This window comes from Syngnathoides biaculeatus, chromosome 6 (genome assembly GCF_019802595.1).
Source record: "Syngnathoides biaculeatus isolate LvHL_M chromosome 6, ASM1980259v1, whole genome shotgun sequence".
In the NCBI taxonomy this organism is placed as follows: Eukaryota; Metazoa; Chordata; class Actinopteri; order Syngnathiformes; family Syngnathidae; genus Syngnathoides; species Syngnathoides biaculeatus.
The window spans coordinates 20,138,828-20,163,113 of NC_084645.1; the positions used below are offsets into that span (position 1 = coordinate 20,138,828).

Consider the following 24,286-nt stretch of genomic DNA (forward strand, 5'->3'; position numbering starts at 1 on the left):
GAGTCCACATTTGAGAAGGACCAACCTCAACGGACTTTGACCGAGAGGCTGGGTTGACCCTGGAGCAGTCGCCACAATTGAGACTCTTCAATGGACATAAATTGCACTTTTTTGGAACCCAGGAGGAAGCTGGGAATGTGACGAGAAAACCCTCGCAAAATCCAAAGGGAACCAAGGGCCCAGACCAGATTTGAACCATTCACATGGGAATTTCGAAGCGGATGTGCTAAGGACTAGTCAATCATGCCGCTCAACATGCATTTTTATGGCATTAGAACATTTTAAGAGTTCAAAATGCTATCAAAGAACCATTTTGACCAAAATCAAACCACACCTATTAGGAGATTCCCGATCACGGCACGATTCGATGTTGCTTTTCCTCACGCTGCGAAAACAACAACCCACGTAAAGAACAAAAAGCACAACGGCAGAAAGCGGCAAGCGCCACATCCGTTTTGGTGCACCATCCACGAAGCAGGAGTCACTCACTTGACGGGATCTTGATGGAGGCCAGCGGCAGCCGGGACAAAAACTGATCGTTTGTCTCCATTTGAAGGGTCAACGTTAAGGGTTCATTTCAATTAAGGTTCTGGTTTAGTTCTGGAGCTTCTCGTACACTGACCTGTTTTTTAATTTGTATTTGCAAAGCATAACGTTGCCATTTCAGCTCAATTTTAATGCCAAAACGTCACGATTGTTCCGAGCTCTTTGAAAAAAAAAAAAGAAAAAGAAAAAGATTTCTTCTTCTTTTGGAATTTGACTTCATTTCGAAACCATTTGCTTTCATTCCCTTTGGTCTCATTGGACGGTTGAAAGCCTTCGGAAGGACCGGCCACGCCTACTACTTCAACGTCTCGGACGTACGAAGCCGGCGATCAAACAAAGGAGCAGTTGCAGAAAACGAATAATAGCCTCGAGTTGGCGATTTCAAAGATGAAATGGCTCTATTGCGGAATCCGGAGGGGCCTTAAAGGACCGGCGCCGCTCTTGAGCAACGGCCTTGCGTTGCCGCCGCACGCTCCGAGTTTCGGGCCATTTGGTGGAGGAAGCTGATTTCCAGCGGCTGCTCACAGAGAAATTGCAGATCAAAGTTAATCTTGCAGCGTCTGCTCTGTCGCCGCCGAGCACTAATCTGCTGTCAGCGTGATGACGCTCCTGGACCCGTTCCCTTTTTACGACAAGGCGGTACTAATCCGCCGGACCTTTCCTTCGCCCCTCCTCCCCCTTCTGCGTCAACTGCACGCGTGTCAAAGGTTAAAAGGGACACGCGCAAGTCAGCGTTTTTTTTTGTCCACCGCAGGTCAGTTTGGTAGCCGACAATCTCATTACGTCCAATTAAAATGGCAATCGGCAACCGCATCGGTTGCAAATTTTCATTTTGTCATCAAGGTGTTGAACCCGAGCCGGCGGGAATTTCCTTTACGCTCGATCGAAGCCTCGCTCCGATGAGGTGGGATAGGCGAGGCGCTCATTAGCATAAGCGCTCGGGAGCCGGACCATTGACTTTGTCGTCGCGTTCCCTCGTAATCTACAGCCGCAGCACCCCCTTCTTTTCTCCCGGCGTGAAGCACAAAGCAGCGCAATTGCATTATCTTAGCGTCGCGTGGATGTATTTTTAGCGAAACGCCGCGAGGACGGGGATGCGGAAAACAGCGGAGTCACGAGCACGCTTTCATCGGCCCAAGACTGATAGAAAACCTCATTCTGACGCACACGAATTATTAATAATATTTTATGGCTCTGTGAGGACACTTCAACCCCCCCCCCCCCCCCATCCCGCCCAGTAAAACTTCTATTACCTCATCTACTGCCAGCCGCTTTCAAAACATATTATGAACCATTTTGATGTTTCAAGATATTGTGTTTTTTTTTCCATTCTGCAGTAACATAAACAGAGAAAAGTGACATTTTTTGCTTGTTATCTCAAACAATAAAACATTCAAAACAGAAAAAAAAAAATGTTTTTGATGGAGAAAAGAAATGAGCAACACCGACTCCCCATCTGGCTCGAGTTGAAAGTATTTTTTTTTTTAATTTACAAGGCGTTTGTCATTCAATCTATCATCTTTTCTCACGATCGCGACACACTTTCAACTAAATACCGCAGTCGCTCCTCCTACGTGTTCGGTACTGCATTTGTCTCCGTAGCCGAGCTGAAATTCAAAAGTTGCCTCACTTTCGAAGCCGACGCCATCATGCGCCGTCGCGAAAGCTCGAACGTCAGACGAGCTGGGCCGGAACCTCTCCCACAAGCGCTCGGCCACTGAAAAACGAAATACGTTCATTCACCGGGGGCGGTAAATGTTTGGGTTCCAGTGGACGAAAATAAACACTCACTTCGGCGCACGAGTTCATATAGCGCGGCTGCGATTAATCACACGTAGTGGATTATCGCAGCCGTTATGAGGTGACGCGACAAAAGATGGAAGCAAAACCAAGACCCCCCCGCACAGGACAGGACAGGACAGCAGTTGTTTCTCAAGTGTCAGCAGGTGTCCACCGAACGGGGGGACGGAGCGCAGAAGGGAAAGAAAAATGTCAAGCCGCTCTCTTCCGACGCTGCATGATAATGGAGAAAGCGGGGGAGGAAAAGAAAAGGAAAGGAGGATTTTCATCCGCGACTCGTTGATGGAAAAAGGCAGGCGGGGGGGGGGGGGGGTCCAGCGGGAAGAAGGCTGAGTCAAAGTCAGAAATTGAGAAAGAAAGCTTTTTATCACCTTCCCCTAAGAAGATCTCCCCAAATGAGAGCGCGTGCATGCTAATGTCGGAGCCGCCGCGATAACTAGCCGCCAGGTTGCGCGGGGGGGCGGGGGGGGGGGGGGTTAAGCTGGGATTTGGGGGCGGGGCGCTGGTCTGAGGGAATACATGTTTGATATAAGCGAGGGAGAGCCGAGGGGCCTTATGCGAGGGATTAATGCATATGATTCATCTGCGTCTGCGTGGCTGACGCAGAAGAATGGGGAAAGGTCTTTATCGGGCCTCGTGTAGCTCGCGTGACTCAAAGATGAACGTCGACCCGGAGGGGTCAAAGCCACATCGGCAAACGCGGCAAAGGCCTGATTGTCCGTCGCGCGGGAGATGAAAGATCGGCGGTGTCAAAAGGGTTGCGGCGTACGATTGTGTTTATTGCCACTCCCAGTTGAAGTTTGCCGTCAAATTAAACAGATGACGGCGCTCGCTGTCATATACTTTTATATTCTTTATCCTCTGCGCAGAACGACTCATATTCGCGCAGTACTGATGAGCTGCGAGGAATCGAGACATGTCAGTGAACAGTTTATTCTGCCCCCCCCCCCCCGGTGGTCAAGACAGACGGACATAACTCTATATTATGAACCGTTTAAATACTTTTGTTTCAAAAAAACATGCGTTGGTCAATTCAGAGTTCGGCTATGTCTGTCATTTTGTACACACCAAACCACGATAAGTGCAGTAAGCACACACGTGACAATTTTTGTCCTTGCTCTTCACTTTTGAAAAATCCGTGGGTAACTCTACTTTTACCAGTCAGTGATTGCCGGAATCATATTTTACTGACCCTTAAGCAGGGACAATTTCTTGGAAAAATTCCTTTTGGAGATATGATTCTAATCAATCATGACTACTAATTAATTATTACTTTAATCATCGCGTCAGTCAATGCCATTTCAATACAGGATTTATTTGGGGAGGTATAGCAAAACATTTTTTAAAGGTGTCAAAGTACAACATTTCAATCGCAACAAGGTTTCAGTTTTCATTCAAATTCTAAAAAAATGTAATTTCTTCACACAAAATGAACCAAAATCGACGAATCGTGGCTTGTTACTGAAGATAACGAGTTTGTTTTACAAGACGAGAACCTACAGAAACAATCACTCACACATGCATTCTCGACACTTTGGCAACAGTGATCCCTTTCCTGCGGTGTTCCTCAGGGGTCAATCTTAGAGCCCTCAAAGTGCTTTATTTTAGAGATGCCAGCAGTAAATCTGAAGGCAGTGTTACCTCATTTGGATCAAGACGTCGTCGTTGGTTGAAATTCTTTCTTCACCTGTCTCCACAAAACCTCTTTAAACCCTGTCCAGTTTGGAGGAAATGTCACCGCTAGGCTTTTGTCTTGATGCCATTGCTTCATTCACATCACTTCATCTTCCCTTTCCACTTGAGGATTCTGTACAACATTTCAACGGTCGGGCTGCTTAAAAAAAAACTGCAGGTTTTGATTTTGGGCTGATGGGTTAGGGTTCGCTAACGTTCAGATGGCGTAGGAACGGCGCTAAAGCGGTGCGGTCCTCCGGCTTGGCTTCTATCTGGCTTGGCTCTCTGCTATCTCCCCGTGATGTTGTGTAGCTTCTGCCAGCCTTCCCTTCCCTCCCTTATCACCTGTGGTGAAAATCTAGCGAGCTAATCCGGGTGCCCGCGGGATCCCCCCCCCCAATCTTCCATCGTGACGTCGATCCGAGGGATAGCGTCGGAGCGGAGTCCTATCGGCCCGCACGCTCCTAATCCCGTCAGTCTTTGGTGTCCAAACACGAGGGAGGAAGCATTTTTGAGTCGTGCTCTCCGGGGTTGTGGCCAGAGTTGCAGAGCACAACAGCGGCAGTGATGCGCGGCGTTTAGGGATCACGTCAGGGATTTAGTTTTTTATCTTCTGGTTCTGGGAAGACGGCGTACATACACAGTACATGCTGAGTGCTGAGGCTGCCCAGTCCCCGTGGTATTGGTCTTAAATATTATTATGATTATGAATTGAGTGCTTAACAGTCTGTTTGTTCCTTGCGGAGGTGGATCAGTACAGATCGCTCTTAATAATTAATCACTGACCAAAAAAACATTTGTTTGATCAATAATCCAAAGATCTCCTCCACCGGAGAGGTTCCGCTTTTGTTCGGCAAGTCCTTTTGCCTTGTTTACGTGGAAATGCAGCAAATTTGTTTGCTGCATGATTCTTTTGTTACACTGCGGCCAATTCACTCTCGTGTGTACGAGCTAAATGTTTGATGAGTGCTCTTATTGTGCTGTAACCTGCTTTAAAAAAAAACCCATTTTTCAGCACTCATAAATTGGATAGCTGAAGTCTGAAAACTGCACATCTCGTGTCACTCATGCGAGCGTCAGACATGCAGGCAGCGTGATCCATTTTCTCGAGATATTGAATTCATAACAGTGCGACTATGATGGAGTTGCGCTTCAAAATTACCCCCCCCCTCTCTCTTTTTTTTGGGGGTGGGGTGGGGTGGGGTGGATCTATTATTTAGCTGTCAGAAAGGATGAACACTGCGCTCCTCCGAGAAGGTACAGAAAAGCACGTTCCTCCATTTGCTCCTTGTCAGGACACGTATTAGAAAGAAAAGCAGCGTCTGCCTTTCGGTCAAGCGCGAGACTTCTTCATCACGCGTGTCGTGTCGTGTCGTCAAGATTCGGGCGTTTAGCGGATTCTCGAATCCCGCGTCAAGCCCGCCACCGACGGCGCTCAGACATACGACAGACCTTAACCTTTGACGGAGGTTTTCGGTTTCGGGGGTCTGCCCCCGTTTGCGCGGGCATTTCTGGCCATTGAAAACGGCGCCAGCGAGCAAGCGCCAGAAGACGAAGGTCAGAGAGAGAAATGGAGGCCATCCGGTCCGTTGAACGGAGGAACGACATCGAGGCTGCCGCTCGCTCCAACTAACAAACGGCGCATTGGGCACGGATAGGAATGGAAGTGGCGCCACGTGGAAAGCACCCGAGTGCGCCTCCTCGACCCCCGAACAGCCGTTGACGGACCAAGGTACATAAAAAGACATTTGTGTCAATAAATAACAATTGAAACTGACAAAATGTCAAAGCGGCGCATCGTAATGCAGCGGCTGAAAGCAAATCGGGCGGACGGTGAAAATGAAAATGTGACTCATTCCGAATTGTGCAGAGCGGTTGTTCAACGTACCTGCGCGGAATGAAATGAAACCTCAGCAGGTCAACGTCTCAGCAAACGTCTGACTGAGTGCACAATTGTGATGAGGGAAAATTGATGGCGCATTAAGGCGCTAAATCACAAAAGAACACGCTGCCGGCAGTAAAATAAAATAGCCAACGCGGAAGTGCCCGTCACTGACAAAGCATTCCATTTTTTTCTGGATTAGGATCAACGCGCCGCTATCTACTCCTCATTCATGTTACGGGCTGCAGTGCTTTTGTATCATTCAAATAATTTTGACATTTTAGACGTAAAGGGAAAAACATCTCGGAAGAACGTCAGCTTTGCTCCAAAACATTCCGGCAGCCAATCAGAGGGCTGCCAGTCCGTTCTCGTGAGCGGTCATCAAGTACTCAAGTACCGACACTTTGCAGTTTATTATTCATTCATGTTACAGGGTGTAGGTACTCTATCCATCCATTTTCTTAGCCGCTCATCCTCACAAGGGTCGCAGGGATACGGGAAGGAGGCCGGGCGCAGCCTGAACTGGTCGCCTGCCAATCGCAGGGCACATAGAGGACAAACAGCCGCACTCCCAATCGCACCCAGGGGCGACTTTGAGCGTCCAATTAATGTTGCGCGTTTTTCGGGATGTGGGAGGAAAGCGGCGTGCCCACCCGGAGAAAAGCCACGCGGGCACGGGGAGAACATGCAAAGTCCACACGGGCGGGTGCGGGATTCAACCCGGGGACCTCAGAACCGTGAGGCCGACGCTTTGCCGACTGAGCCACCGTGACGCCTCTTGAAATTTGAAACAAAACAAGGCCACCTTTCCTCAGAAACGTTTTCTCGCAACGGTGGAATGGGGAACTTCATAGATAGCGATGTTTACATCTTGTTTGTCTACGATTCAAGCATTCAAGTTCCGATTGGAGTGGAAGACCTGAAATACCCGACCGAACGTGTACTTCCCTCCGGGCCACGGCAGGTTCGCTCGCGAGGATTTCGACGGGCGTGTCTTTCAATGTTTCTCTAGTTGGGAACTGGTGGTGGTGGTGTCCAGTTTTAAAACGAATCGAAAGCAAACTCGGGTATTGAATCATTGTTAAAAATAAACAAAAGGATGCGTTTCCCCGGGCGCCATTCGAATTGGTCTCGTCAATTTTAAAAGTCGCGCAAAAAAGCAGATTCAAAAGGATTTCGTCAACTTTACCTCGGTTAGTCTTTGTTCAGGATCAGCGGATGACATTGAGTCGTAGATGATAAGAGGCAGATAACAATGCTCAGTTAAAAAAAGTGACATTGAAATGGTTGCCGCAATTATTCCCATAAAGCAACTGGGCGAGATTGGCCGCGCGCTCGCTTACTTTTAATTCTAATCAGTCAATGAATCAAAAACCTTCATGTACTCATGAAATTAGTCGCATCGCGCATTGTGATTTGAAAGCGCTGCAGAATCAAAGCGCCGTTTGACCGAACGGGAGTTTTTCGTGTCTTTGGCGTGACACGTTTAATAGGACGCCACCTTCAATATCTCGTTAGATTTTGCTAATTAGATGGCGACAGTCCCGTCAGGCTTTCTCTTGTATTCGTTTGTATTGCTCCAGTTCTGAAGTATCTCAAGTCAGTGAAAGCTCGTATTTGAAAAATGCCGAGGGGGTTGTACTGTAATTTGGGGGCCACAAATAATGAAATTTGAACAAATGGAATGTGCCACCTTACGAGCAATGTCAAGAAAGGCCAGATATTTTTTTTTTTTATTATTCAATTTTCAGTTCCACAAATAGCGCATATTTTTCCCCTCCAGCAGTCTCTTCAGTACATGTACTGTAGAGTACAGTACAGTTTCGTAGCAGTTCTCTGATCAGATGAGGAATATTTTGATGTTTTTGGTCACGTCATGAGATAAAATATGAATCCGGGAGACGGCGGTGTCATATCGGTTTCTATATTTGGGACACGACGGCGGCAATCCACTTCCGACTTGGCAGCAGCGCTAATTAAGCCGCTCGGTGACGAGTGATCTCAACTGCCAGTCCAGACCACAACAACGCCAGGAATTTGGATCGGACCGGAACCTCCTTTTCATGCCGATCCGCAAACATCTACACAACTCATTTGTCTGTGGCACGTGTGGACCGACGAGATCGTGCTCATGTTTTGGGTTTTTTTTTTTTGGGGGGGGGGGGGGACGTTGTTGAAAGAATCTGAAGAATGTAATTATATTTCAAGTCTGAGCATAAAGATGCATGCAGCCTGTCTCTGAAAGATGAAATACACAAACGACGTATCCGTAGAGTCACACAGTACTGCCCCCCCCCCCCCCCCCCACTCGCTTCCCACTTACCAGATGGCCGTCAGATTTCAGGCCCAGAAGACAATCAAGCAACAAGATTGCTTTTTTTTTTTTTTTTTTTTTTTTAACGACATGTCAAATTCTAGCCCCTTTTCACTCACATGTGTGTTCAGCGTTGTTTGGGTGTCTCCCCTAAACGTGATTCCGGAAAGAAAGAAAGAAACATTTTTGACGGTACAATATATTTGAACAAAAATACAAATTTTGCTAAAATTAGCTTGAAAGTCATTTGTATATCACGCAGTCAGAAGCGCATCGCTTGGTTGCCATGGTGACCGCTCTCTTTCTCTCTCTCTCTCTCTCTCTATCGAGCTAGATAGCAATTTCTCTCGTTATCTGCCTGGCCGTCCCGCAATCAATCTCGCTATGTCACTCCCTCCAATTCTCGCTATCTTTTGCAAGCTCACTCATCTTCCTCTCGCTCTCTCCTTCTCCTTCTCCTTCTCCTTCTCCCGCTATTTGTATCCACCAGGCAGGTCATAAAGAGAACAGTTCTTCGAACTAATACATGATTACGGCCATTAAAAAAAAGAAATTAGAGAAGCCGGTGAGAAAAAAACAAAGTCTTGGAAATGCAGTCGGCAGTGTGCGATCTGGCAATAATGAAGCAGGAGAGAACATGAGAACGTAAGTTGAAGATGAAACGTGTTTAGGTTTTGATTTTTGTTGGAGGATTCGATGAATGGAACAATTCCTTTTGCATTCTGAGGCACGGGACACTGTTCCATTCATACTTGGAATATACAAATTGTGCAACGTCATCATTTTGCTGGTTTGGTTATCCCGAATGTTAGCTCGCGAGCGACTTTGGAAGAACTCCTCCGTTGTGACTCAAATGACAAACACAGAAGACGAATTCATCTGCGTTTTAATGCACATTTGCTATCAAACGTGAAAGGATCCTTGCTCAGGACACGTGGCAGGTCGTCCGTGTCAAAACTCTAGAAAGGATTGTCGGTAGCCTACGACCAGCCCTCGCCCTCGCCCTCGCTACCAGAACCAACCCTACTTCCCTCTCTTGCATTTACCTTCTTAAACAGCTCATTTACAATTCGACTGCAACGTGCTGCCTATTTTTTTGTCGCCACCTTGTTGTCACATTTCTGGCGGGCCAACGCCAAAGAAATATTCTAGATGACTTGTGCACTCGCTGTCAGAGTCTCACCACTCTGCAGCATTTGCACAATCGCATCGAATTTAAATTGCTTCCATTTCTTCAAGTCTTGGTGCGCCGCCCCTTGTCCCACAATGCTCTTTGCACTGGACAATTGCTCGATGAGGGATTCCAACCGCTCTAATTGTTACAGGACATATGTCAACAACGGAAAAAAACACGGACCACCATTGCACGATTGCTAACGTTACCGTTCCCGCAATGTCTTCATTTTCGCTCAACTCGAGCGGCTCCAAGTCATGGAGCCAAATTCCTCGTGTGCTTTTGACATTCTTGGCAGTATTCCGAGCCTAAGGTTGTGTGCCTCTGACCTAATCCTGCTAACGAACCAACCAAGCAATGACCTCTCGCCTATTGGAGCTAATGATTCCATACTGTGTAAGAGTTTTTGGAGAAACCTTAGCGTGTCTCTCCCTGTGCGATAATGTTGGATCGATTCTACAGATCCTGTTTTCAAGACACTTTGGAAAAGGCTTCAGGTAGGCGGGAGCAAGGGAATCGACACACCTCGCCTTCCGCTGCGTGGTGGATAAAGATCTAGCCATCCATCCATCCATCCATCCATGTTTTTTTTGTGCTTGGGCGCAGCCTTGCGAACGTTGGTACCTGCTAGCCGGAGACAAGTGGAACAAAGCTTGAACACGGCTTTAAGCTCTCCCTGCTGTTAATTTCTGACCGGTGAAGGAGGCAGAGATGGTGTAGCACAGGTTCCCCCCCCCGTGAACAATCCATCACCGCTAGTGCCTCTCTCCAGCGGCCTCTCTGCAACGGCTCCAATGCATTCTATTCCACGGTTGACTGCCCGGTTTTGCATTTTCAGCAACACGAGAAGTCCCGAGCAGGGTGCCCACATGCTAATGTTTCACATCTGAGCTGATCGCTTGAATGTGCGCATGACGAGGAACAATAAAATTGTCATCTGTGTCTTTACTGCTCTTAAACGACAACGCGCCGTGAAGTCATACGTTCCTGTGGGTGGCAAATACCGAATCGCGCTCAGATGGCAGCGCAAGTAAACAAACCCATGTCGTTGAACCACAAGACAGCGACTGAGATAACGATGATTTTTTGGTTTCGTTTTAATGTTGTATGGGAATTATTTATTGCCGTAGTTGGAATGTACGACGTCAGTCAGTCGAAACCAAGACTCTACGTAAGCTAAATGAAACTCCTTTGCCGTAGTCCTGGTAGATGCAGCCCAAAGGCAAGCGTAGCAGCGTGATTTGTAAATTCCTTCCCTAGTTCTTTCTTTCTTTTGGCTACTTTTGCTGTTTAACATTTAGCATTTGGGCTTTTGTTGGCTTTGAAAGCTCCAATTTGTCCCGATTTGGACCTGGATCTGGAGCAGGAAGCCTCTCCTCGCTTAATAGTCTCGCCGGAATCCATAATTGACACCGGCTTTCGAGCTCGGTCCGTGATTTCATAGGAAAACGGCTTGACCCGTAATGAAGTGTAAAACTAACGACATCTGCGAGATTCCTCAGCTCGAGAGCAAAGTGTTGGACATGAAGTCCCGTCAAGCGTGATATTGAAATGCCTACGTTTACATCTTTGCGCCCGGGCTGTGTAAGAGTAGGATCCCGCCTTGACGGACACCCGAGGCCTAATGACTCGAGAAGCAGACGGCCGCCAGGCATTGCACGAGTTCATTCGAGGACGAGTGCGGCCATACGTCGGGATTTGGATTTGCCCGCATCTCTTGAGAGATTTGCGGCTGTCGCGGCCACGCTGACGCCCTCCCCGCACGGCATCTCAGATCATTTCCGCTTGTGGGTCTCCATCGTTCATCTCGCGGCACCGGCAAAATCAGTCATCCGACTCCCTTTCCAGGCCCGGTCTTGCCTGCCTGTCAGCGGCTTTGTCTTTGGAGGGCCATTCGGGAACACGCATCTCATGTGCCAACGATTTGTCGTCATTATCAGCAAGGTCGGTCGGCCCCGCTGCCGTCAATTGCAGCCGAGAAATCCAGCCTCGCTCCCTGATTGCGTCACGATCGTGAACGCTAATCACCTCTCGGTGCGGCGGTACGAGTGTTTGCTTTGCTTTGCTTTGCTTTGCTTTGCTCGTCTCTCTTTCATTGGCTGAAAAGACCCACCGGAGACATGAAGCCGGAGTGATTATAGAGAGATTTAATTGGAACGTTACCTTGGAATGAACCGGCAACGAACACAGCGTCGTGTGCTGCCGCGCCGGATCTGATTAGAACTCCATCAAAAGGTGCTTTTTGATGGCTGGCGGTCAATAACTGATTTCCAAAACAATTTTTGTCATCTGGCTTGAACACATGAGCTCACCTTCTCGCCCAAGAGGAAGAATAAAACCAAGCACAAGCTGACAATATGCTGGTACCTGGACTTAAGAGTGCCCCGACTTACACATTTTCAGAACGTACCAGTTTCACGACGCTTCAACTTCTTCTTCTTCTTCTTCTTTTCCTTTCGGCTTGTCCCGTTAGGGGTCGCCACAGCGTGTCATCTTTTGCCATCTTAGCCTCTCTCCTGCATCTTCCTCTCTCAACACCCCAACCGCCCTCATGTCTTCCCTCACCACATCCATCAACCTTCTCTTTGGTCTTCCTCTCTCTCGCTCTCTCTTCCTTGAAAGCTCCATCCTCAGCATCCTTCTACCAATATACTCACTCTCTCGCCTCTGAACATGTCCAAACCATCGAAGTCTGCTCTCTCGAATCTTGTCTCCAAAACATCCAGCTTTGGCTGTCCCTCGAATGAGCTCATTTCTAATCCTATCCAACCTGGTCACTCCGAGCGAGAACCTCAACATCTTCATTTCTGCTTCCTGTTGTTTCTTCAGTGCCACCGTCTCTAATCCGTACATCATGGCCGGCCTCACCACTGTTTTGTAAACTTTGCCCTTCATCCTAGCAGACACTCTTCTGTCACATAACACACCAGACACCTTTCGCTTCAACTGCCTCTCACAAAAAAAAAAAAAAAAATGCACATTTATCTAATAACTGAAAAAAAACAAACCGTTGCTCCGTTCTGCCTTACACGACGAATCTTTGAACGTGAGACGCTTGTAAACGTTTCGACATCCACTACGAATCATTTTTGCAGCCATCGACGTCAAAAAGGTGACTAAGTAAGGCCACTGATGGGAGCGGTTTTTGTGGTTATTGCTTTATTAACCCATTCATGGGCAGGGTGGCAATTATTGAGATGAATAATTGCTCTCAATCTCAACAATAATAATAAAAATAATAAAATCTCAATCATCCTTATTTCGATAAAAGTCTCCTGACAGGCCACAATCAAGGAAATAACACTTCTTTACCGCGATAACTTTACTGCCCCCGAGAGGGTGCTTGGGTTGTCTTAGATACTAGATTATGGCTTCAGATTAAAACACTTCAATATTTTGGGATACTGAAGGACATAACGCGTGAAAATCATGGGACGCTGCCTACGAATGGGTTAAGACCCCGAGGGTGATCAATCAATCAATCAATCAAGATCTCAACCGCAGTGTTAAGGAGTACAAAGGACATCCGTTTTCAAAGGGAGGGCGTCTCTAAAATAAATACGGTATACAGTCCTAGCTCGTCTTGCGAGTGGCAAAATGTTCCAGGCTGTCGCTCTTGTTAAAAAAAAGTGAAGCAATTTAAGTGGAATCTCGTAGTAAACGGTCGAGAAAAAAATAAAAACCTTTTCGAATCGGCTTTGTCTTTTGTGACAAACTACGGACGCTGACGTGTCTCGATCCACACTTTACGCATTTTGCCTTCATTGTGAAACGATTTGCGGTCTCACCTGAGCTCTCGCCGGTCAGGGTAGCTTTAAAAAGGTCGGGTACTCCCCAATTTGGCGCAACGTTCCGGCATCGTCGGGCTTTCGTTTGTTTTTTTTTTTTTGCTGTCCAAACACCTGCAATGCGCTAACCCTCCTAGCTTAGCGTCACCGTCGGTAACCAGCTCGAAAGGGGCGTGTCCTATGCACCCACGCTAAAGCTGGTGAGCCACTCAAACACGGACATCTTGCGTTGTCTCGGAGCAAATCGATAGCACGAGCCAAATAGAAAGCAACGAGGTCCACTTTCTTATCTTGAGAGTAAAACAAAAGACAAAACGAGGTCGCTTTCCGCGATTGAAAATCAGCGCGTGTGTTCCCCACTCAAGAACGCGATGGCCCAGGAGCCGACGTCCGTGCGAAAGGTTCCGCCCACGTGCCAATAAAGTGTCGGCTAGCTTAATGGAACGCCGGAGATTGCTCGTAGCCACACGTCTGCGGCCCTCTTAATGCGCGCGTTAAAGGAATAAAGACGTCATCGGAGTGACCTTCGCGAAGGGAGCAGGGAGCCGTTCCAAAGAGACCCTTTTCTCTGCCGCTGGGCTTTCATCACATGCCCGTCCCCTTTTTAAAAATGCAAGATAAGCCTGAATGCACGAGCAAGAACCCCCAAAAAAATAAAAACTAAAACAAAACGTCTCCGGGGTCGAGCGCGCCCGCCGTTCCCGTTTGCTTTTTACCTCTCCTCAATATCGGACGACTCGCTGCGTCTTTCGCAAGTGGTTTGGCTAACGGGGGACGCTCGGTCACCGCGTGACGGCCGGCGGGTGTGCGCGTGATTACATACGGAAGGAGCTTAAAGCGGAACGTCACAATCCGACGCGGAAAGTAGGCCGTCGAGGAGAAAAACTTCACTCGGGTCCTATTTATTGCGCAGCCACTTCAAATGTCGGAACTTTTTTCAAGTGCTCGGAGGTCACTGCGACTATTTCAAGACTATCAAAAAATAACATGAAACAACTATTTCAAGGTTGACGGATTATGCATTTGGTGGCCACGATTAAAAACACTTCCCAGGTCTTCAGAAAAGCTCTCCGACATGATTCAGACCAAAAAAAAAAAAAAAAAAAAAGAGTTATAACTCATTCACTGCCACGGACATCTACAGGTGAAGCCAGAAGTTTACGTCAACAGAATTTCAAACCACAATATCCCTTTTTTTTGTCTCGGTTTCTGAAGTCAAATGAGACAAAACCTCTCCTGTTTCAGGTCAGTCAGGATCACCAAAACGATTTCATTTTGCTAACTACCACAATAACGAGAGAGCATATTTGACATTCTTTTCTTTGAGGTCAAAAGTTGACATTGATTTCCTCATTAGGCTCCAGCGTTTCCTTTGAACTACATGACGTGGGTCAGAGGTGACGGGTAACCTTCCAGAAGCTTCTGACAGTACCCTGCTGGGATCCTGGCCCAATCCTCCTGACAGAACTGGGTCAGCTTTGTCAGTTGCCTTCCTCGCGCAGGCCTTTTCGGATCGGCCCACAAACTTTCGATGGGATTCACATCAGGGCTTTGTGACGGCCACTCCAAGACATTGATCCTAATCCTCAAGCCACTTCAGAACCATTTTGGCAGTATGCTTCGGGTCATTGTCCATTTGGAAGACCCATTTGCGCCCAGATTTTAGATTCCCTAATTGCCTTCATACCTGGAAGTAACTGTCTTTCTTTATGAGTTTGCCTATTTTATGACGAGGTCCAGTTCCTGCAGTAGGAAAGCACCGCCACAACATGATGCTGCCACCTCCCTTTTTCACAGTTGGTACGGTGTTCTCAGGTCTATAAGCGTCCTCCTTTTTCGTTGGTCACTCTGGCCAAACAGTCTCCACTTTAGTTTCATCAGCCAACGGGACGTGAGCCAGACTCGTGGAGCTCCACGATTGGCTTTTCCTGGCCGATTTCTTTAGATTTAGCCACGATTTCAAAGAAAGGAGGCCGTGTTTTTGAGGTGTGGCCTCAAATACATCCTGGAACGTGCAGTCACTTAACTCACACAGTGACAAACTTTTGACCTCTGAGAAATTGCACCTCTCGTTATTGTGGCATTTAACAAAATTACATAACTTTGGCGATTCTGGCTGACCTGAAACAGGAGAGGTTTCCTCTGATTTGACTTCAGACGGTGAGAGAAAAAATGAAATAGCAGATGGCAGCATACGATCGCTCGGGTTTGAGATCGTCACTGTTTTTGAGTTGAAGATAAAATCACGATTTTCTGCTCGTCATGTTAATGAAGAGGTGACGACATCCCAGGACGAAGGTTGAGCACGGTTACACACCTGACACTCTTGAATATGACAGAGTATGCATGTCGCCGTAGTTCACGGAAAACGTGTCGCGATCTTGCGAAAAATCGACACTTCATGGAGTGAATGTAAATGACGCCACTGATGCTCAATTGGAGCCGTGCGGTCCACCAAAAGCTCAATCTGACTTTTTTTAGTCGCTTTATAGTCTGAGGTGTCACTAAAGTCTACAAACGTCGCTGTTCCGCTTGACGTTTTCACAAAGAATAAATATGTATTTTCTCAGATTTTTTTCCAGGATGTTTCTTTGCAGTCAGGGACATTGTCATCATCATTGACAACGAGTAATTTTTTTGGACAGTTTGATGGATGGTGCTACATGAAACTTAAATGGTAGTCATAAAAATACAAATGTAAATATAAAAAAATAGATGGGAAAAAAAAACTGTGTGTAATGAACACCATCTGTAGGTGTATTTTCATGCATTTTAATCATTTTGATGGCCAAAAAAAAAAAAAAAAAAAAAGAGTCTACTGCTACTTTTGGTAGCTTTGTCAAAATCCAATATGGCAGCTCCCACCATGAGTGTGTTTCTCTGCCTATGATTGGATCAGGTAGGGCGGGTGAAGATCCAGAAGCACTTTCAAGTGACCAGACTTTTTGGAACACGACCAGACACCCGCATCCCGCGTACAAAAGTTGACAACTGTGTGGTAGTACTACTCCGAGTGACGTTTTACCGGTAGTACGAGTAGTGCGCGGATGTCAACTTCAACCATTTTTGTTTCGCTGACGTCCTCCCACGCCTTAGCGCCTCTCTTGGTTGTCATGGTAACAAAAGCCGTAATCTGCATTAGCCTGAGACAAAACAGCCCCCCCCCCCCCCAAAAAAAAAAACGGAGCGACCGCAACCAGAGTCTGACAGGTAGATGGCGGAAGTCCGCGGCGACTTGCTCAAGGAACGAGTCCAAATGATTGACCGGGCTGTTTAATTTCACACTTGATGGGAACGCAGGCGAAAAGAAGCAATGAAAAAGTCAATTGTCCTAAAGTGTACTTTGGTTGTGTGTTCCCCCCCGTGTCCTCCAGGTACGGCGACATGGTGCCCAAAACGATCGTGGGGAAGGTGTTTGGCTCCATATGCTCGCTGAGCGGGGTGCTGGTCATCGCCTTGCCCGTGCCGGTCATCGTGTCCAACTTCAGCCGCATTTACCACCAAAGCCAGAGGGCGGAGAAGCGGCGAGCCCAGAGGGTACTGAACCCCCCCCCCCCCCCCCACCCCGCCGCTCTCTTATCTCCTATCTGCCCACCCCCTGTTCTGGCTTTATCTCCACAAAACAGTGACCGAACAAAAGGCAATCTTCCAGAATATTCATCTTGTATTGTGTTCCCGTGTGTATCGGCTGGGAGAACAGGAAGAAGGCGTTTTTCTTCACGTGTGTATGTTCCCCATCTTGAAAGTGTTTGCTAAGGCACAATTGACTCCTGCTGGATCTCCGGCTCAGCCGCTCTTGGCTAAATAGCGGGGGCCGCCACGGGGAGACGGGACCAATTAGTCAGACAGCAAAGGCTAAAACCGAGGTCTGTTTGTTCAAACAGAAAACTCGCCTCGCTCGAATCCGCGCGGCGAAGATTCGGGGCACTAATGCCTATATGCGCTACAAACAAAACGGGCTCCTGATCGACTCACTGGAGGAGGTAACGGGGGCCAAGCGGCGGCTCGGGGGGCCTCGCTGACGCTTGCATGCCGCTCGGCTCAAATGGGAGGGCAGCGTGGGGTCTTGGGGGGGGGGGGGGGTTGAGGGTCATGCCACCGCACTCAGGGGGGGGGGGGGGGGGGGGGGGGGGGTCGCTGTCATCTCAGTGCTTCCGTGTGGTCGTCTTCTTGCATCGCACTTGTCGCCTCTTCGGCATCGACATGCTTGGTCAACAGTTTTCTCTCTGTCCGTGCGGAGAACGGCCGTTACGGTCCCGCCGACTCGTGACCCGGCTCTGCATGTCTTGTCCAACAGCGTTTGGAGGGGAAGGAGGGAAAAGGGGAAGAGCGTTGAGAGAAAAAAAAACAAAAACCAAACCAAACAAAACAAAAACGGCTTCCTGGATAGCGGGTGGCCCCCGGAGGCTGTCTGCTCAGCCTCAAATCTCCTCGAAACTCTGTTTCTGATCCACTGTGTGTGAATTCTAGAACATTCCCCGGCTGTAAGCGCAGACTAACACCTTCCATCCCAGAGCCGTGCAGAGCTTCATCCAAAGTGTCCGTCCGTGTGTTGTCGTGGTGCCGGTTTTCCGGTTCTGTGCTGTGTTTTGGTGCAGTGTGTTGGATCTGTGTCCCGGGCGTGCCGCCGCCGTTGCGCCGAATCGCCCCTTTTGGACCCTCCCGTCGTTTTCCTCGATAAAACAACACGACTCCCCCCCCCAAAAAAAATAAAAATTGCGCCATACGTCCGCGTTAGGGACAGACCGATCATCGGCCAGTGCGCTTCCACATTTTGACGCGTATCAGCAACTGCGTTGGTTTTTTTTTTTTGTTTTTTCCCCAAATCCAAACGTTGTGAAGAGATCAATGAAAAACGGGGTCAATTGATCCATTTCTTTTTTGAGGTTACATTTTCAGTTGACCGTATAAGAAATGCTGCGGACCCTGCGAGGTTCCTGCATTTGAACACAAACGTACAATCGGTGAAAGATTAATTTCAGTTCTACTTTACTGTAGAACACTAAGGAAATATACGTTGTTGTTTTTTTTAGCCTCATAAGGCAAGCACATTTATTGATACAGCACGTTTCCAATGAGCTTTCCGTGATTAAAAACCATATTTCAAAATATAAGACAAACTGCTGAGAATCTACCTTTTGTTTAAATTGTACAAGAAAGATGATCAAAATAAAAGTCGCAAATCTGAAAAACGACATTTAAATGAAGCGTTGGAGTCGCCGTGATTCAAAATGTTGACACTAATATGAAACTGCCAATGAATGTTGGCTCCAAACATCAGTTTTTGGCCTCCACGGTGACGAATGATTCGCGCGAAACCAAATGAACAAATCGGTCGATCTCTAAGATTGATGCTCACCGGCTGCCGTGCTACAGATCAGCATTTGTGTCCTCTCCGCTACATCACTGAGCTCGCTGTTGCCTGACGCTCATCGCATCAAACAAACGCGGCTCGGAACGTTCCAGACCCGCTCATGGATTTGCGCTGTGTCTCGCTTCTTTCACTCTGTGTGTTCCAAGGCCTCCAAGGAGGCAGGACAAGCCCTGGTGGGGAAGTCCGCCAGCCCTCCGTTCGAGAGCCAACACCATCACCTGCTGCACTGCCTGGAGAAGACCACGGTAAGGCCCGCCGGTACTTCCACCAAAAATTCTCCACACTTGACTTGAACAACCGCTCTGTGAGATCCGTCAAAAATAGCAGAGATTTGCCAAGCCTTAAAAGGTTTCCCGAGAACTATGAGCGGCCCGACTCACTTGAAATACGACGACGAGCAAATACGTTTGAAATATCGGGTATCAAACTGTTGAATGCCACTCTCATCTGGTCACTCACTCCCAAACTAAATATGAAACAAAAAGACGTGTATTTAAAACAACCTCATAGCCTCCCTTAGTTGCACGCTAATGTACTAGCGCTACAAGTGAATCAGTGACTTGCATTGACCCGTAAAGTCAAAAAAAAACAAAAACAGGTCTGAATTTTTACAAACAACGTACCGACCGGTATAATTCGGCAATGCCGCCGCTTCTGTTGTTTCACGGCATTTCGGCAACCGCGCATGTACGCATTGTAACTTCACCGGCTTCGGCTTTAAAAACTTTAGCCTAGCTGCATGGATAACAAGCAAGTGGCACACCGGCAAAGGAAAAATCAACCACCGCTCAAGGGTGGCGTTCCGGCGGATTTAACAGAAAAAACGTTGAGCCAACACAGCCGAAAAGATGATCCGAGTGGCTAAGTGGTTAGCAGCCGAAGAAGCAGCAGGCTGGATGCTAAGGCGGTGGCGGCGGCTCGGTGCAGTCCACTGACAAAGGCCAAACAGACCTCGGATTCTGCCAGGGCCCAACGTACGGTGAGGGATCCTCGTTAAAGTAAGGCATTTTTAAAAAGTCTGGACCTTAAACACGCTAGCCAAAACGTGCCTTTGTTTAGCGTATAGTTTGTGAGTGGCTAAAACTCCAGCTAACAGTCAGCTTCCATGTGGCGTTCCATTAAACAATACTCAACAATAATGTATGTTTTTATAAACTACAATGTTGTTTTCCTGTTAAAAAAAAAAAAAAACAAATTTCAACAGTTTGTTTGGACGTTTCAAATGATTTCACAGTCATCAGTCAAGCTCGCGGCGCGTTCGCCGTTCCCGTATTTGCGTTCGCATCCACAAGCGGAGAAAGAGTCGGACTGCGCCGGCGACGTGAATTGTTCCTCATTTGTTTACAGAGTCTAAAATAGCCGACTACAAAGCCGCTGGTCCGTGCAAAGCCGAATCACTCACGCGGTCGGGCTGAACAATTGCGTCCGCCCGTGATCCGACGCCGCACACAAATAGAACCAAAGTGAGTTTTTTCATCCGTGTGCTAAATGTGGAATCTATTCATATGCGGCAGGAGTTAAAAATAGCTGCAAACGGGACCGGGGAATATTGCTTCCCCCCCCCCCCCACCCCCCGCGGCCCTACGTCAGCGACATGATAACGCGGCTCCAGCCATCCAGAAATATTATTCCCGCCAAACAAGCCGGCACGCTTGATTTTATGCGATGTATAATTTAGATGCTTAAGAGCCTTTTAAATGCGAGGATGCGACACGAGTTTGAAACCGGCGCAGCTCGGCGGGCCCGTGCAGACGAGCCCCGGGCGGTAAATCACGGTTCTTCCTTATTAATGACCTCCAGCAGGCCGGCGCTTCGTGCAACGACAACGACGGCCCCCGTGAAGGCTTCGCGCCCCCGTGACGCACCAACGCATCAGCCCCGATCGCCCGGCGCCGTCTTTTTAAGGCGGGATTCACACTCCGGCTCCAAGTGACCGAGATCGCGTTTTGTTGACTCGCTCGTTCCACCGGCGGTGGGAAGTAATCGAGTACAAACACTCGACTGCAGGCTGTTTTCAGAGCAAAGTTCTGTTCTTTCACAGGGTTTCCAGACCCACCGAATGGTGCATTCAGCGACAAAATAAAAACTGACCCGAGCCCAAAAAGAAGAGAATCTGTTCCCTCACTAAAAAATAAAGTAACTTTTTTCTCTTTTGTCATAATCAGCAGTGGCAAATTTCAACGTCGAGCACAAACAACTTTGGTACTGATCCGTTTTGCCTTTGCGACAACTCCTACTAAAAATACCAAAACCAAGATGGAAGATAAAAATATTCATAGATTTAAGAAAGGTGTGTCACTGTGCTCACGTGGGAAGTACCAGAAAATGTTCGAATTCCGATGCTTTGCCATTTCTCCGCTTCGTAATCGATACGGCAAACTGAGGTTCACCACCTCGTAATCTTCGACGCTGTGCTGATATCAAATCCGAAGCCACGCAATGCCGCCATCTACAGGAATGTCTTTGTCATTACAGTAGCTCACAAACTTGAATTTCACAGACAAGCTGCGCAAGATGCACTGGGAACTCGCCCCCCCCCCCCCCTACCCATTTATCTGACTTGACCCGTCGTTCCCCCCAGAACCACGAGTTTGTGGACGAGCAGACCTTCCAGGCCAACTGCATGGAGATCTCGGTGATGAAGAAGTCGGGCTCGCGCAGCTCGTCGCTGTCGTCGTCGCCGCCGCCGCCGCGGGGCCTGGCCTCGTGCTGCTCGCGGCGCCACCGCAAGAAGGGCGGCTTCGGCCCCCCCAGCGCAAACAACCAGGAGCTCAGCACCATCCGCATCCCGGACAGGCCCGTGGCCAACAGGTAAAAGCGCCGCCCGCGCGATCGGCATCCTTTCGCGTCGTGCCAGGACGCCGGACCGTCCGTCCGGTGGGACTGCAAAAAAAAAAAAAAAAAAACGGAATAGAAAAAGTGGCCTACATACCGGGAGAAGCGCAGTGCTGCTACTTCTCCTTTCAAATCTCAGAAACCACACAGACACTTTTTATTTTTCCTGCTCACGATCGTCATACATGTTAGCTGTACAAATACTACCGAAACTACACGCCACCTATTTCGAGAATCAACTACATTATCCACGTTCTTTTTCGCTTATGGTGTTACTTATTAAAATACACGTTTGGAGTCCGTTCTCACTTCCGCTTACGTGGCCGAAAGCTCAATTTGTCTACTTGAAGTTTGCTGCCAAACTGACAACAGAAAGAAACGAAAGAATTTCATGTTTGAGGGCAACTCCCCACGCAGGTCGCAGACCCGCAATCAGCTGAGTTGTTTCACGCAGAGGATAAAGAAAACATACCCGCGAGTGTTCTTCTACTGTCTCGCTAACGTTTGTGCGCAAATATCCGTCGCTGAAATTGTTTGTAAGCGAAGCCGCCGTTCCTACGGCAACACAATGTGCTCGTTTCAAATACACGCCGTGACTTTTATGCATTACAAGCAACAAAGTGAGGCGAGTTCCCAGCCCGCGTACGATGTTCGTGTCGCAGCAAAAACTAAATGCGATGGCTCGTGCCTGGAAAAACTAGAAGCGGGCTCGCTCGTATCTCAAGGCACTGCCGTTCCGTGATTTGCATTTCAAGTCGTTGGTTTTTGGTAAACCAGAAGTCGCGAGTTCGGATCTCACCGGGGGGGGGGGGCTCCACTCCCCCCGAGAGGGGTCGCGTCGGGAAGGGCATCCGGCGTAAAAACTCCGCCAAACAAATATCGGCGTTTGTTTCACCGGGACAAGCCGAAAGAAACTTTCTATTTGGAACGTGGCGCGTTCCCTCCCGAGAAGGGCGGATCGCGATTCGCCGCAATTCCACAAACGGTAAGCAAATAAATACTCGTGGGTGAATTTGACTCGGCTGACGGCGCCGCGCAGCAGATTGCAAAACCGCGAGATCATCGTCTTAGCGCAAGGCCTCAAAAACAGCGTCTGACGACTTGCAGGCCAAACCGGCGTCCCGTTAATGGCAAGAACTTGGTCCACGTGAGTCGTCGTCTCTCCGCGATTGCGCATCGTGACAAATGAAAGGCTGAAAATATCAAAATTTGCCTGGTTTCAGTACTCGCCAGCGGCGTACGCGAAACTTGGACCGAGGGGCTAAAGCTAATCGGCTGGGCCATTCAAATGTGGCGAGAATCGCAAAGGAATTGGCGGCTTCTCAAAGCCTGTCAAAAGTTACCATGCCAAAGGATGGAGATTGCTGATGTTTGCAATAAAAACAAAAAACAAAAACATTCAGTGGACTTAGTTTGTTTCCATACGGCAAAATAAGTGCGCATCTGGACCGCGCTAATACAGGTCTTGGATATGATTTCTTACTTGGTGGATTTTCTTTGTTGATCGCAAACTTTGTAGCAATTCTATCTTTGATCTTGCCCTCATAGATTTGGCCTATCAAAAGCCGAGGTGACCACGAATCTATACGATCGCTATCAAGTGCGCATCTGTGACTTTAACCAGAGGAGACTGGTTTGCATGCTCACATGCTGGCGTAAATACAGATTTGAAAAGTCCACATCAGGGGTTTTAATATCAGCTGTTGTAGATTTTTATTTTGTGACCTTCCTGCTGGTATTCACTAGTGGGCCAACATTTGGACATTCACAACGACAGCAAGACAACTGCTGAATGCTTGGCCCAGCGCACGCTTCTAGAAGCTAGCATACGCCTTGATGCGGACCAATCAGAGTCGAGCCCTTTCAGTTGGAGAAAATGCGCAAAGCTCATTTACAAGTCGGGCATTAATGAGAAATCCGCAGGTCTCAAATGCCGGACGCACGAGACCAACTAGAAAAAGGATGAAAAAGGACATTCTGGGCATTTACAACCCAAACCATCTTGCCGAGCTTGAAATGATGCAAAGGGCCTTTTAAACAGGGAATTGTTTGAGCATATGAAATAACTCCGCCGCCTCTCGACCCCCCTCCAGCCGCTCCAGCCGCTCCAGCCTGAACGCCAAACTGGACGAGACGGTGCCGTTGAAGTGCGACGAAGTCTACGTGGGCCCCTGCACGGTCAGCCTGGCCGCCCCGCTGGCGAGCTCGCCCGACGACGACGACGGCACGGCCTCGGCGTACTCTCAGAGCAACATTGTGCGAGTTTCGGCCTTGTAGACGCCCGCCCGGAGACCTTTGCCCCCGCCCCCTCCCTCCCCCACGCTCGAGGAGACGGGACCAGCGAGCGTGAACCCGCCGTGACCCCGGAGGGATTACGAGATGATTTGTTTCCCGAGCGGTGATCTCATCTGATGTCAAACTCTCTCTGCATGTATTTGATTCCATTTCTTTTTTTTTTTTGTTCTTTTCCAAGCGTCAACGTGGACGACGACGTCGAGAAGTGACCAGCACACGTCGTCCCATAATTAAGCACAGAACAGGCGGGAAGGCGCTGGGGACATACCGACAAGGATTTTATTTTGCAATATGATTTATGGGGTTTTGTTTTTTTTTTTTTTTTTTTTTCGGGGGGCTCTGATGACAAAGCACACGCATTCATTCCCGTCCCCACGAAGGCTGTTTTTTTGTGAAAACAGTGGTACCCGCCCGTGACTTACGGACTTTTCGATGTTGGTCCGGAGCAGACGGACTAGAAACAATTCTTAAGTATTCTAATGAAACCAATCGTTGCGACTGAGGAATAAAAATACACACAATATCAAAAATGATACTTTCCATCACGCGCGTCTTCGGTGTAGTACCGGGTTGTGCCACAACATGCCGGGCAGCGACGAGCTCT

General features: G+C 48.3%; 1 protein-coding gene across 3 annotated transcripts in view; it reads left to right on the plus strand.

Annotated features, from left to right (window-relative positions):
• The window catches only part of LOC133502338 (potassium voltage-gated channel subfamily D member 2-like), a 54,056-nt gene extending 29,986 nt beyond the window's left edge, over nt 1-24,070 (plus strand). For 2 of the 3 annotated variants that reach the window (XM_061823009.1, XM_061823008.1), the window contains 4 exons: nt 16,553-16,715; nt 18,699-18,797; nt 21,134-21,363; nt 23,481-24,070. In XM_061823009.1, the coding sequence (XP_061678993.1) occupies nt 16,553-16,715; nt 18,699-18,797; nt 21,134-21,363; nt 23,481-23,664 (676 nt within the window). In that variant the 3' untranslated portion in view covers nt 23,665-24,070. Of the gene's footprint in view, nt 1-16,552; nt 16,716-17,062; nt 17,162-18,698; nt 18,798-21,133; nt 21,364-23,480 lie in introns of all 3 variants that reach the window. The other variant, XM_061823010.1, reaches the window with a different exon arrangement.
• Nucleotides 24,071-24,286: the final 216 nt, after the last annotated feature.